The 15,822-nt window shown below is 42.5% G+C and overlaps 1 protein-coding gene across 2 annotated transcripts in view; it reads left to right on the top strand.

Annotated features, from left to right (window-relative positions):
* cep120 (centrosomal protein 120) overlaps window positions 1-15,822 on the top strand; it is a 45,571-nt gene that overhangs the window by 9,451 nt on the left and 20,298 nt on the right. Inside the window, exons 4-11 of one of the 2 annotated variants that reach the window (XM_081350016.1) lie at window positions 7,683-7,818; window positions 9,207-9,355; window positions 9,506-9,703; window positions 10,031-10,255; window positions 10,843-11,149; window positions 12,883-13,021; window positions 13,453-13,602; window positions 13,852-14,034. In XM_081350016.1, coding sequence (XP_081206142.1) covers window positions 7,683-7,818; window positions 9,207-9,355; window positions 9,506-9,703; window positions 10,031-10,255; window positions 10,843-11,149; window positions 12,883-13,021; window positions 13,453-13,602; window positions 13,852-14,034 — 1,487 coding nt within the window. Of the gene's footprint in view, window positions 1-7,682; window positions 7,819-9,206; window positions 9,356-9,505; window positions 9,704-10,030; window positions 10,256-10,842; window positions 11,150-12,849; window positions 13,022-13,452; window positions 13,603-13,851; window positions 14,035-15,822 lie in introns of both variants that reach the window. The other variant, XM_081350015.1, reaches the window with a different exon arrangement.

The raw sequence follows: 15,822 nt of genomic DNA, 5'->3' as shown, positions 1-15,822 counted from the left end.
TGAAATCATTACTACTAAACTGTAACGGAATATTTTGTTCAGGTGACGCTTGTTTATTTGTTAGTCTAGCCACGGTGTTAAATAAGAACCTAGGATTATTTTGGTTATTTTCTATTAGTTTGCGGAGATGCTCAGCCCTGGCCGCTTTTAGGGCCTTTTTATAGCGTGACGTACTGTCTTTCCATGCGATTCTAAAAACCTCTAAATTAGTTTGTTTCCATTTACGCTCTAAATTACGGGTTTCTCTCTTTAGAACACGAGTAGTATTGTTGTACCATGGTGCTTTAATTTTCTCTCTGACCTTTTTTAGTCTCATAGGTGCAACAATATCCCATTTTCCAGAGAGAACGGTGCTCATAGTGCTGGTTAGTTCGTCTAGTTCATCTGTTTGTTTAGGTTCAGGCAGCAGCTGAGACAGATCCGATAAGCTGTTTGAAAAATTATCTATGGTGGATGGAAGGATTGTTCTGCCTAATCGATAACGCGGCGCAGCATGATATATTACAAGAGTACGTAATATGCAAGTTACCATGTAATGGTCAGTTACATCATCACTTTGTGGAATGATATCTATATCGGTTGGATCGGTTCCATGTGATATAATTAAATCGAGTGTATGATTAAGACGATGAGTTGGTCCGGTAACGTTTTGCTTAACCCCAAAGGAGTTTAATAAGTCTATAAACGCAGCCCCTAACGTATCATTTTGATTATCTACGTGTATGTTAAAATCTCCAACAATTAATATTTTATCGACATTGACCAATAGATCTGAGAGAAAATTTGCAAATTCTTTTAGGAAATCAGCGTAAGGCCCTGGTGGTCTATATACGGTAGCCAAGGCTAAAGATAATAGGGATGTTTTTCTATCATCTAAGAGCGTAACATTTAGTACAAGTACTTCAAATGAAATAAACTTATAACCCGTTTTCTGAGTAACATTGAGAATATCTCTATAGATAGTTGCAATACCGCCGCCACGACCAATCAGACGGGGCTCGTGCTTATAGGAGTATCCTGATGGAGTAGACTCATTTAGACCGAAATAATCATTTGGTTTAAGCCAGGTTTCAGTAAGGCAAAGTACATCTATGCTATTATCTGTGACTATTTCATTTACAATAACTGCCTTAGGTGTGAGTGATCTAATGTTTAAGAGACCTAGCTTTAGAAATTGTTTTTGTTTACTAATAGCAACATTTTCTGTTTTAATAACAATTAGATTTTTCCTAGATCCTGCAGTAGATTTATTATTTGATCGCACTAAACGAGGAATAGACACAGTTTCTATGCAATGTTCTACACTACTATTTATATCAGTTAAATTGGTGCAGCAGAGACTATGATTTGGACTTTTGGTTACTAGTCAAAAGGTATTTAACATTTTGGAGATGTTATCTGACAGAAGATCCGATCCGAATCTGTTTGGGTGTAAGCCATCAGCACGGTAAAGCCTAGGACGCTCCCAAAACAGATTCCAATTATTTACAAAGAGCAGTTTCTGCTCATTGCACCATGACGTTAACCTATGGGATGATTATAGTCTCAAAAAGATTAACACGTGTAAGCACACTTATTAATGAACTTGATACATGTTGCAGAAATGTTTTATCCATGCCTTTCAACTTGCGTGTGCAAAATTCAAAATTGAATGAATGTGAAGCAATTTGTACAAATAGAGACATTTTTGTGAATACAAATGTTTTCCTTTGTATTAGTGTATCATAGTTTGCGCATGCAACACAGAAGATGTGCATGTGTGGATCAGGTGACACGCGTGCATTCATTGTCTCCTCTGAGTCGATCTCATTTGATTCATTTGGATTTTGAGACTTTCTTTTCGCGGTTTTTAAGCATTTCACAACCCACACACAAACAACTACAAATGAATAGGCCTGGTGCTAATTATTAATGTGTGCACAACTACCCATCTATTTGACAAATTCACAAATGTGCGTCACTACATTTAAACTAATACAATACAACTTGTGTGTGCAAAATCCAAAATCACATGAATGTGCAGCATTTTGTACAAATAGAGACATAGCTGTTAATACAAAACCTCGATCTTGTATTAATGTAGGCCAGAATTTGTGCATGCAACAAGTAAGATGTGCATTTGTGGATCAGGTGACACGCGTGCATTCATTGACTCATTTCTGAGTCGATCCTATTTGATTCATTTGGATTTTGAGACTTTCATTTCGCAGGTTTCGCTTGCACGATCCACACACAGCTGTCTGAGAAAACCTGCTACCACTAGATGGCAGTATTCTGCTAAAACAGACAACGGCAGCATAATAAAGCGTTCTTCCCCATTTAAGACGCTTAATGAGAGTGATATTGAAGCACCAAATTTAGTACACAATATAGTCCTACCTTATTAATAAAGCATACTTTATAGAGGCAAACAGATTACATCAGATTATGAACAACACCCATAGAAAACCAACACTATAAAACGCTTAACGTGCAATCGCGCGATGCATGTTCAATAAGGTGTATAGGCTACTGAGTTTAAATATCACCGTCTTACTGCACTGACGTTAAGCTTTTTCTTTATAATATGCTCTATGGGAGGAAAACTATAGAGCCTACAGACAAGCGCCTATGAACGCGACGCGCAGCGTTTCATGTTAATGGCATTTCCCTTCCTGTTAAAAAAAAATGTTTCGCAGTTGCGTTCATATTATGCTTATTTTTTATCTGACTACACATAATATACATAGTATACAAGCTTTGGAATTTGAAAATGTCTGTTTTTAAATGTTAAAGACGATTTTCACAGTAGGCCTACATGTGTTTTCCCTTGACCCTTAAGCCATTGTTATTGGCTAGTCTTACTATAGCACGATTAATTTTAACTATATGCAACCATTGTATATCGACATGAAATATTAATTGAAAATCAACTGGCCCTATGTGTTTAGCTGCATATTTGTAGGCCTACATGAGAATGCTTTGACGCGCTAACCACGGCTCGTGATGCACAAGGGAACGTCGGCCAATTCCACTGCGTTAAAACGTAGGCTATAATTTGTTTTCATTCAAATTACTTTAAATATTTAAAAACAGACATTTTCAAATTCCAAAGCTTGTAGAAGGTTCCTGTAAGACGGATTTACAAGTAAAATTTGGACAAGTCTTCCCTTCATTTTTAAATTGCTATTTTTAAATCTAAATTGAAAACTTATTTTTATTCCCTGGCATTTTAATGATCTCCTGATGCTGTTTCTGCCTGTTCTGTTTGGTTGTTTCTATGCTTTATTCTATTTGTTTTTACTTTGTTCAGCACTTTGGATAGCCCTGCTATGTTTAAATGTGCTTTATAAATAAAATGTACTTAATTACTTTCTTACTTTACTTCATGTACTGTAGGCTATGTAGCCTGTATTCTGCAGGGTTTTTTCATGTTCAAAATGGCTGTAGTATGTTCCTAGTGACTAGACTGGCTTACTACAGGTGAAATTGTCCAAATACCGCCCTTGCCTATTTACAGTAAACAATATTTTTTTTAAACAAAAATTACTGTAATTAACCAAACAGGTTTTTGGTGACTTAGCCTACTAAAGGTGAATAATGCAACATTTCACCTGACTATCACTAACGTACTACAACCTTTGGAACATGAATAGAAAAACAATTTACAGCATAGGCTAATTTAAAAAATCGTTCTGTTCAATCGGGATATTGGCTGGACATACAGTAGGCTAAGTCAGTCTGCCCACTAGGCATTTACCACAACCTTGGAAGTATTAATTTGAATGAATGACTGGACGTTTATATTTTTTGACTGAGTGGAATTTGCAGATGGTCCCTTTAGAAAATGCGGCGAATATCAAACCTAAAATGTAGGCTACTTCACTGCGCTCTCGGACGGTTTCTCTCCCATACACATGCAAAGTTAAACGCAACTGCAGAATTTCATGTTAAGCTTCTTTTTAACAGGCTCAGGAAGGGAAATGCCATTAACATGAAACGCCGCGCGTCGCGTTCATAGGCGCTTGTCTGTAGGCTCTATAGTTTTCCTCCCATAGAGCATATTATAAAGAAAAAGCTTAACGTCAGTGCAGTAAGACGGTGATATTTAAACTCAGTAGCCTATACACCTTATTGAACATGCATCGCGCGATTGCACGTTAAGCGTTTTATAGTGTTGGTTTTCTATGGGTGTTGTTCATAATCTGATGTAATCTGTTTGCCTCTATAAAGTATGCTTTATTAATAAGGTAGGACTATATTGTGTACTAAATTTGGTGCTTCAATATCACTCTCATTAAGCGTCTTAAATGGGGAAGAACGCTTTATTATGCTGCCGTTGTCTGTTTTAGCAGAATACTGCCATCTAGTGGTAGCAGGTTTTCTCAGACAGCTGTGTGTGGATCGTGCAAGCGAAACCTGCGAAATGAAAGTCTCAAAATCCAAATGAATCAAATAGGATCGACTCAGAAATGAGTCAATGAATGCACGCGTGTCACCTGATCCACAAATGCACATCTTACTTGTTGCATGCACAAATTCTGGCCTACATTAATACAAGATCGAGGTTTTGTATTAACAGCTATGTCTCTATTTGTACAAAATGCTGCACATTCATGTGATTTTGGATTTTGCACACACAAGTTGTATTGTATTAGTTTAAATGTAGTGACGCACATTTGTGAATTTGTCAAATAGATGGGTAGTTGTGCACACATTAATAATTAGCACCAGGCCTATTCATTTGTAGTTGTTTGTGTGTGGGTTGTGAAATGCTTAAAAACCGCGAAAAGAAAGTCTCAAAATCCAAATGAATCAAATGAGATCGACTCAGAGGAGACAATGAATGCACGCGTGTCACCTGATCCACACATGCACATCTTCTGTGTTGCATGCGCAAACTATGATACACTAATACAAAGGAAAACATTTGTATTCACAAAAATGTCTCTATTTGTACAAATTGCTTCACATTCATTCAATTTTGAATTTTGCACACGCAAGTTGAAAGGCATGGATAAAACATTTCTGCAACATGTATCAAGTTCATTAATAAGTGTGCTTACACGTGTTAATCTTTTTGAGACTATAATCATCCCATATTAACCATTCATTTAGCGCGAATAATCTACTAAACTTGTCATGTCCTAGACGGTACGTGGGAAGCGGTCCTGACACAATGATCGTTATATCAGGCGATGTGCTGCGTACCGTATCGATCAGATTCCTGAAGTCTTTCTTCAGAACTTCCGTCTGGCGCAGCCTGATGTCGGCCCCTCCCGCGTGCAATACCAAAGTTCCGACGCGCTCGTTACCGTTCAGAATCGGGAACGCGAGCAGCGATTTCAGAAACACGAGCACCAGGAAAGCAGTGACTGTGCACCTTACTTTTACCTAATGTAGCGTGTACGTGTCGAATGATGGAATCGCCGATGATCACAGCATCGCGTTCTGTTTCGCGAAGAGCGGAGAAGCGGTTTTGTGTGGATAACTCGAAAACCGGGAGGGTCGGAGATAGGCTTGTTGCGATAGTCGGTGTTACCGGTGATACACGGTGTTTAACCCACCTACCGGTCATAGCACTTGACCACCGGCACCGTCCCCATCGTGTTGAAGTTTTAGCCTATAGTAATAAAGCACTTAATTCAGTTAGTGACTACGTGCCTTCTTAATTTAGCGTAAGCGGAACGAGCGCCGCAGTAAAGCAGCAGGTGTCCGATTTCATTTATCATTTGAGGAGAGTGAGGCGAGCTAACTGGCAAAGAATGGCGGAAGATCTGGTTTCAAAGAGAAATGCAAACGTGAGTTTAATATTTTTATATTAGTTTTTTTTGCACTTAAGTGTCCAGTGATTATTCGGGTAGGCTACCTTATTTAACGAAGTTTTTGATGTTCGTTCGTTTCATATTCGATCGTTGTGCGGTGTTTTTTTTTTTTTGCTGAAAAAAGGCAGGCACTTTATTTAACGAATAGTGATTTTTTTAATATAATTTCTTGTTTGATACTTGCACGATGTGTGCAGTGGTTCGTTTTGTTAATAAAAACACGTTAAAGGTGTTTCATAAGTGCTTTTGTTTAGTTTTTACATGGTGTTAAGTTATTATTCATTTTGCAATAAAGATGTGTGTAATACAAGCGAGTGTCTTATTGTTTTGTGTATTTTTATTAAGAATAAAATAAATTAACCCATGATTAATTCAAACAAATGCTACTGAATTGCCGCTAATTAAAGTGAAAGTAAATTGAGACGTGTGCACGTCCGCATTTTCGGCCACCCGAAATCCCCGACACGCAACCACGGTGACACCGGGATTACCGGTTCTTTTACACGTCGATTAACCGGTGGAAAAAATCCGTCACCGCAACATCCCTAGTCGGAGAGGGTCTTGGTCTAGACCTGACTCGCGTCTTCCGCTGCGGAAATATCCAGGCTTCGTGGTGGCGTGTTGGAGCCGGAGTGAACGAGACCATGGCTGATCGCGACCTTGGCGCTCGGGACCGATGCCGAGTAACGCACGGAGTAGACGAGGTCGGAGTCAGCCGGTTAGTAACATTAATCTCTGATTTGTGTGCATCAGCGCGTGATGTTTCAAGAGCCAAACGCCGGTCTCTCAGCTCGGCCTGTCTCACTAAAAGGTCGTGGATCTGTTTCTCAACAGCTTCCAGCTCAGACTGCAGTGCGTGCAGCTCAAATGTGTCCTCACCTGCACCAAAAGGTAGACTACTTGCATCTGATATATTCGCCATTTTAACAGATGGACAGTAAGTTAGCAACGACACTACCAGTGATGCTATCAATTAATACTAATTTCTGACAAGCGTCTTAGATATAATCCGTCTTTTAAGTGGTACGGGTGTAGAGTAGACGCACGATAGGTGAAAAATGTTTGTAAGTGAGTGTGGAGAAGACGCGTTCAGCCGTGATCCCCGGGAGTAACCTATAAGAGTATCCAGCGTAGAATCACTAACAGGCTTGAGACACGTCTGCTCAACAGTCCGCGTTGTAACTATGAGGTTTGAGCAGTAGTGCTTCTCAGTGAGGAAAAGTAGAAAATGTTTGTTGTAAGTAAGTTTAAAGAGTAAAATCAAGAATTATAAATCAAATCGATAGAGCTCCAAAGACAACAACGCGTTCAGACGCGACGCATGCGCATTCGACAACATTTAATATAAAGTACTCTACAGTTCTAAAGTTTGGGATCAGTAAAAGTTTTTTTTACAATAAATTAATAATTTTATTTATTCAAGGACACGTTAAACTGATCAAAAGTGACAGGAAAGACATTTATAATGTTACAAAAGATTCTATTTTAAATAAACGCTGTTCTTTTGAACTCTCTATTCATCAAAAAATCCTGAAAATAAAATGTATCAGTTTCCACAAAAATATGAACACTGATAATAATCAAATGTGTCTTGAGCATCAAATCATCATATTAGAGTGATTTCTGAAGGATCATGTGACACTGAAGACTGGAGTAATGATGCTGAACATTCACAGGAATAAATTACACTTTACTATATATTCACATAGAAAACAGCTGATTTACATTATAATAATATTTCACTGTTTTTACTGTATTTTCTGATCAAATAAACGCAGATTTGGAGAGCAGAAGAGACTCTTTCAGTGTACGTGTCACGTAATCTTTTCCTTCTCAGTAGTTTGGTCTGTATTTGTAAGTCGTGTGTGTGTTCTTCAGGCTCCTAAATGGCATCCTCTGCTCAGCAGCAAATACACGAAGCTCAAACCCGCCCTCCTGATCAGTGTGATCTTAGAGAACGACACGAAGCCGACCGCGGAGACGTTCAAGGCAAAGAAAGCTCCGCCGAGAGCAGGTACTGATGCTCACGGCTAATCTTCCTGGTTTCATGTCTGCTTTCCTTCCCATTTTCCTCATGTTCTCTGTTTCTGTTGATGGGCTGCAAAGCATCATGTCCTACCAACCCTCTTCAATGCGAGTAAATCACTCGTATATGTGACCCTGGATCACGTCACCAGTCTCGAGTCGCACGGGTTTATCTGTGGCAATAGCCAACAATACATGTATGGGTCAAAATTATCCATTTTTCTTCTATGCCAAAAATCATTAGGATATTAAGTAAAGATCATGTTCCATGAAGATATTTAGTAAATTTCCTATCTTAAATATAGAAAAAAAAAATATTTTTGTGAGTGAATGCTGCACAATCGCCAACATAAATGAACTTTAAAGGTAATTTTCTCAATATTTTGATTTTTTTTTGCAGATTTTCAAATATTGTCCTATCCTAACAAACCATACATCAATGGAAAGCTTATTTATTCAGCTTTTCAGATGATGTATAAATCTCAATTTCGAAAAATTGACCCTTGTGACTGGTTTTGTGGTCCAGGGTCACATATATATATATATATATAAATATATGCCATTAAAAAGTGCATACCTTTGAGTGTGTGTCAGAAGAGTAGACGAGCTTTGGGACACACTATCACGGCATACAATTGCGTGTTTAACGGTTGCTCTCTGTCACAGTAAACTGACCTGTCAATCATCTTGTCAAAGATAAAATCCTCCATTTCCTTCCGTATCGTAGAGAAAAGCAGAAGCTCGATGATCTGCAGTCTGCGGAGACTCTCCTCGTATTAATGCATAATGATAAAAGTTAATGGCCAAACGGATCTTTATTACACATTGTTATTTCAGATGAAATATAACACGGATAACTTTAAATAAATATTTTTCTGTCAGGTTAAACTTTGATTAGTCACTCAACCCTTTAACTAAAACTTTATCATCGCGCATATCCGCCATGTTTTATAGTTTTTTTTAACACGTTTTACTCGTGTTTGTAGTTCCTCCTCCAAAGTGCAGTGGGTTGTGGGTAATATTAGCCTTTAGAGTGTGCACGGATCCACACTTGATTTGGTGGAATCACACACACTCACACACACACACACACACACACACATATATATATATATACACATTCATGCTTGTTTTCCCACACGGTTTGCTTGTTCAGTTCGTCATTGTTCAAATCAACATGAAATTAAAATGTGATTGCATCTGCTATTGTGCTGAAAGATTCATCAGTGCATGTATTCCAGAAAAAGTAAAATTATTGTTTCTAAAATGATAACAAAAGGTCAAATCTCCACTAAAGCAGCTTGATGCTGGTTACTGTGATGAAGCGTCTCCGGTTCCGGTCGGCTCTGATGTCCCTGTGAACTCTCGGTCCCGCAGGTTCTCCAGCGCTGGCTCCTCTCGAAGCTGCCAAACTCACAGCGGTTCTGAACGAGGAAGAAGCGTTTCACCAGATCGGACCTGAAGATCTCTGCGCTGACATGTTTGTGCTGTCGGTAACGGTCGCGTTTGCTACTAAACTGGAGCAGGTACTGGATCTCATTACTGGATCTGATGATTTAAAGAGGATCTGTTGTGCTTTCCTCGTCTTCATCTGTGTTTAGTGTGTGATGTTGCTGTGTGATCATGAAGAAGCTCCAGCTCTTCTCTAATAATATGACACATTTTCTGTTCTTCAGTTGATCTCCAGCTCGACGAAGCTGTCCGTTGAGGGGTCCGAGTTCTTCTTCTACTACACTCTACTGGGGAACGACGTCACCAGCGAACCGTTCCAGAACCTCATCAGTCCAAACTTCGAGCCGGAGCGCGCGTCCGTACGCATCCGCAGCAGCGAGCGAGTCCTTCGCCTCTTCCTCAGCCAGCAGCCGTGTCTCCAGGTGAGGATTACCATCGTGTAGACCAGGGCCCGAATTCAGTCTTAAGTTTGAAAGTAGGAGTACATTTCATGAATTCTCAGCACTTAAAGGGATAGTTCACCCAAAAATGAACATTAGCCCATGATTTACTCTCCCTCAACTCATCCTAGGTGTATATGACATTCTTCTGTCAGACAAACACAATCTGAGTTATATTAAAAAATGTCCTGGCTCTTCCCAGCTTTATAATGGCTGTTTCTGTCTTGAAGTCTTATTAATAAATCCTATAAAGCCTTTATAAATAAATGTGACGTGACTAATAGTGATGAGTGTGTGTTTTGCACACAGATCCATCTCTGCTGTGGAAACCAGTCTCTCGGCAGCACTGACGTCAGTCTGGCCGGTTTAATGAAGAGCGGCGCTGATCTGACCAAACATTCGGCCACTATAGAGGGCGCCTTCATCCTTCAGCCCCCGAACCGAGTCAAACCGGACCTGAAGCCGGTCCCGCCGGACCTCCAGCCCACGGTGGGCGTCTCGGTGACACTGAGAGCCGAGGATATCAGTCATCAGGTGATCAGACGAGACGCATCATGTGCACGGCTATTATACAGTCAAACCAACATTTATTCAGACGTCTTCAACATTTCTCACATCATCACAGTTTATCCGCTATAGTTTAGAGAACAGTGATAAAATATGAGCAGAACTCAGTTGATATTTGACTGGTTTTGTCCGTCCTTCTGTTAGACTGTCTCACACATGAATTATGTTGAATATCTGTCAGCTGGTAAATTTAACTACACAATTAGATAATACCAGTTTAGCTCAACCAATCACCAAGCAATGCTTCATTGTGTTCAGTCTGTGTGTAAAAAGAGCATTAGCAATTAAAGAAAACACACTTCAGCAAAACATGATCAGCTCAAAGTGTGGATAATGTCACTGGTAGTCACTGGATGAAGAATATTTGGGTGTAATATGTCACAGTTTACTTTATTTTGCTCTCCTCACTTACAGAAATGAACTATAGAGTCCTGATCACACTAGTGAATCAATATCACAAATTATATCTGGTGTCTGAATAATTTTTGGTTTGACTGTAGGGAACTATAACCATCTTATTCTTTCAGTGTTTTAACAGATCTTTTTTTAAACAGTTAGACATTGAAAACGGACCTAAAACTCCAGTGAAGAAAGGCCCCGTGCCAGCCGGCCGTCGTGAGCATCCCTCAGAGGAGCACAGAGTCCCGATGAGCCCGTCACCCGACAGGCAGTCACCTGACAGGAAGTCACCCGACAGGAAGTCACATGACCGGCCTCTTCTGTCTCCGGCTGCTTCTCCTGAGCACTCGGAGAGCGAGGCCGAGAGTCTGACCAGTGATGTCAGACAGGCTCCTCCCACAACACATGACAGACAGGCTCCACCCTCAGATCATGACAGACAGGCCCCGCCCACAACACATGGCAAGTTTTCACGCCAAGCGCAACCTTCCCGTCTCTCTCTCTCTCAAGTCCAACACTGAAGAGAGTTAAACTGCAGTTCATCCACTGGCCACTAGAGGCCGGCTGCAGAAGAGACTCAATCCCATAGACACGCATGTTAAAATGCCCAACTTTACAGCAGAAAAACACATGTTTACAGTCTGGTGCAAAAAGTGGTTTTGGTCTATAAAGCTAATTTTGCCCTTCATGACGACTGTGAGGGGGCTGAATGTTTTTATAACTCATCCGTTTAAATGATATTAAGCCTTAAAGTTCTGCTTAATTAAGGGCGTGGCTACTTGATTGACAGGTGGATTGCCGCTGATGTCACTACTAGCCGTTTGTCTGCTGTCTGTTAGCGTCACGTCACCTCAGCTAATCCGCCTCGCTGCACATTCACGTTTATCCGCGAGTGACGTGCTAACAAGATGGCGACGGCCGGCTCCGCCCACTTTGGGCTTCATAAACACTACGAGTGATGTCACGCACACTACGCACATATATTTTAGTCTATGGTTCACGCACATGTAGAGTGTGTGGGATGAAATAGCATTAATTTACACCGCATTAATTACACCAAATTTTAATCAAATTTAAGGTCATCGAATCCTGTTGCGTGTTCTACAGGCTCATGGTTTCAGAGCAGACCATCTACTGGTAATGAGTTATGACAATGTTTGTTTTATGGCCTGTATATTGTAATAAATTATGAGTGCGTGTTTGATCTCCCCGTTTAAATGAGAGGCGTTTCAAAATAAGAGTCCCTGTGTAAATCGGCCTCATATCATATCAGCAGAATCCATAATCGAGTGACCTCTATGTATTAATATATATCATCAACCAATTTTAGTGCATATGCATTGAAAGATGCTTTATTTTGGTCTTTACATCTCGTTCACTTCACTGCACTGCTAAACATGATGTTCTTCCTCAGTGTTTCTGTCTCGTTTTCCAGCACAAATATCTAAACATTCTTAAATCAAGAGACATTTACTGGAGAAGTCAGATATATTGAGTCTGAAGTGAGTTTGTGTTTAAAACAAGAACAAATATCTGCCAATGGAGTCAGAAAAATAAACAGATTTTTTTTAACCCATTTGGTGATATTTTGTCCTGTTTTAAGCATAGATTAGCTTAATTTTGATACATTTGACAAAAAAAGGGGAAAAAGACCATTTTGATTTAAGAACATTTAGATATTTGTGCTGGAAAACAAGAAAAAAATACTTATTCTTTTTAAATATGATTAAAAATAAATCTCATTTCTTTTGCCATGGCGCTGTAGATGCAATAGCAGCGCAGGATTGATTATTTGTACAGCGCTTTCATAATACACATCATTTTAAAGCAGCTTTACAGAAAATGCATGAGTCTACATTACAGTTTACAGTGATCTGATATCAGAGGAGACTGTCTGAGTTATGCATTTCAGAAATGTACATATACAAAATCACACTTAGCTAAAAATGTATTAATTTAAACAGTGTAATAATGTAGAAACAATGAGCTCACTGAAGTAATGAATACTTGTTTGTTAACAAATGATTATGACATTTAGAAAAGTGTAATATGTCTTATGTTCCAAAGACATTTGTAGTTTGTTTACTCCCGTGTGTGTGTGTGTGTGTCATCAGTGTGATCATACAGCATCATCATAACACCGTGTCATCATCTGTGTTCAGTGTTTTCAGATGTTCCTGCTCGTGTTTCTCCAGGTGAAGCCGATGATTCTTCAGTGTCTGTTTCTGCTCCTAAGATCTCGATCCCGGCGTCGGCTCATCACTTCTGCTTCTCTCTGGACCTGCGCAGCGTTCGGGATCTCAGTACCAGCTTCCCGGTCAACTGCGTCCTCAGGTCAGATCAAGTCTCCTTTATTTATACAGCGCTTTCCACAACTCAGAGAGTTTCACAGCAGCTTTACTGAGAGAATAATGCAACAGAGTTTGTTTCCAGAAGAGAATAGCGTCACAGTCCAGATTAAGTCAGTTCAGTGATGCTTCATTTCTGTTGTAAAAAAGTTATTAATTTAGTTAATTTATATGTATATATATATCGCCGCTCTGGAGAAAACCGTGATGTCATCGTCCAGCTCAGTTCAGTTCTCATATAATGATGTCAATGCAGGAGATCTATAATATTGGGGAAGATTACATTAAATGTCCCGAACTAAACAAGACAAAAGCCGATGGCTGTAAAAGCCTCTGTAACCCAGGTGACTCTGGGAGTGTGAGCGGACTCTTCTGAGTGTTGTCACTCGGGTCGTGACTGGGTTCCTCTGGTTGCAGATACGCGTACCAGTTCTTCGGCAGTGCGTCTCCCATCATGACGAGTCCAGCGGTGGAGGTGAAGAAGAACACAGAGGTGTTTCTCCCACAGTCCTTCTGTGCCTTCGACTTCGCCGCTCTGCCCAATCAGCTTCAGGACACGTTCCTCAGGTGAGATCACATGCTCTCCGGCTGGCAGTGCGTCTGCAGTCACACACAGGCTCTATCACACACACACACACACACACACACACACACACAGACAGACTCTATCACACACACACACAGACAGACTCTATCACACACACACAGGCTCTATCACACACACTGATGGCTCTATCACACATTTGGTGCAGTGCAGCGCCAGGCTGATGAAAACACAAAACACTTGTTGATCGGTTGTTGTTGTTGTGTGTTCAGGGTCCCTCTGCTGGTGGAGATGTGGCACAGAGAGCCCAGTTCTCCAGATGTTCTGCTGGGTTCTGTCAGTATTCACCTCTCTCATCTCCTCAGCTCAGAGAAAACACGGTTCCTGGACCCGTCGGGCCGGCAGCGCTGGAGACAGAGCTGGACCGAGAGGATTCCCATCATTAAAGCCCACGGGTTCGTGTACTCTCAGGCCCTGTCCTCAGACACACGCTTACTCTCAGGCCCTGTCCTCAGACACACGCTTACTCTCAGGCCCTGTCCTCAGACACACGCTTACTCTCGGGCCCTCTCCTCAGACACACGCTTACTCTCGGGCCCTGTCCTCAGACACACGCTTACTCTCAGGCCCTGTCCTCAGACACACGCTTACTCTCGGGCCCTGTCCTCAGACACACGCTTACTCTCAGGCCCTGTCCTCAAACACACGCTTACTCTCGGGCCCTGTCCTCAGACGCACGCTTACTCTCGGGCCCTGTCCTCAGACACACGCTTACTCTCGGGCCCTGTCCTCAGACACACGCTTACTCTCAGGCCCTGTCCTCAAACACACGCTTACTCTCAGGCCCTGTCCTCAGACACACGCTTACTCTCGGGCCCTGTCCTCAGACACACGCTTACTCTCGGGCCCTGTCCTCAGACACACGCTTACTCTCGGGCCCTGTCCTCAGACACACGCTTACTCTCGGGCCCTGTCCTCAGACACACGCTTACTCTCGGGCCCTGTCCTCAGACACACGCTTACTCTCGGGCCCTGTCCTCAGACACACGCTTACTCTCGGGCCCTGTCCTCAGACACACGCTTACTCTCGGGCCCTGTCCTCAGACACACGCTTACTCTCAGGCCCTGTCCTCAGACACACGCTTACTCTCGGGCCCTGTCCTCAGACACACGCTTACTCTCAGGCCCTGTCCTCAGACACACGCTTACTCTCGGGCCCTGTCCTCAGACACACGCTTACTCTCGGGCCCTGTCCTCAGACACACGCTTACTCTCGGGCCCTGTCCTCAGACACACGCTTACTCTCGGGCCCTGTCCTCAGACACACGCTTACTCTCGGGCCCTGTCCTCAGACACACGCTTACTCTCAGGCCCTGTCCTCAGACACACGCTTACTCTCAGGCCCTGTCCTCAGACACACGCTTACTCTCGGGCCCTGTCCTCAGACACACGCTTACTCTCGGGCCCTGTCCTCAGACACACGCTTACTCTCGGGCCCTGTCCTCAGACACACGCTTACTCTCGGGCCCTGTCCTCAGACACACGCTTACTCTCGGGCCCTGTCCTCAGACACACGCTTACTCTCGGGCCCTGTCCTCAGACACACGCTTACTCTCGGGCCCTGTCCTCAGACACACGCTTACTCTCGGGCCCTGTCCTCAGACACACGCTTACTCTCGGGCCCTGTCCTCAGACACACGCTTACTCTCGGGCCCTGTCCTCAGACACACGCTTACTCTCGGGCCCTGTCCTCAGACACACGCTTACTCTCAGGCCCTGTCCTCAGACACACGCTTACTCTCAGGCCCTGTCCTCAGACACACGCTTACTCTCAGGCCCTGTCCTCAGACACACGCTTACTCTCAGGCCCTGTCCTCAGACACACGCTTACTCTCAGGCCCTGTCCTCAGACACACGCTTACTCTCGGGCCCTGTCCTCAGACACACGCTTACTCTCGGGCCCTGTCCTCAGACACACGCTTACTCTCGGGCCCTGTCCTCAGACACACGCTTACTCTCGGGCCCTGTCCTCAGACACACGCTTACTCTCAGGCCCTGTCCTCAGACACACGCTTACTCTCAGGCCCTGTCCTCAGACACACGCTTACTCTCAGGCCCTGTCCTCACACGCTTACTCTCAGGCCCTGTCCTCAGACACACGCTTACTCTCGGGCCCTGTCCTCAGACACACGCTTACTCTCAGGCCCTGTCCTCAGACACACGCTTACTCTCAGGCCCTGTCC

Source organism: Scardinius erythrophthalmus (assembly GCF_964197995.2).
Source record: "Scardinius erythrophthalmus genome assembly, chromosome: 20".
Classification (NCBI taxonomy): domain Eukaryota; kingdom Metazoa; phylum Chordata; class Actinopteri; order Cypriniformes; family Leuciscidae; genus Scardinius; species Scardinius erythrophthalmus.
This window is presented reverse-complemented; position numbering and strand designations above follow the sequence as displayed.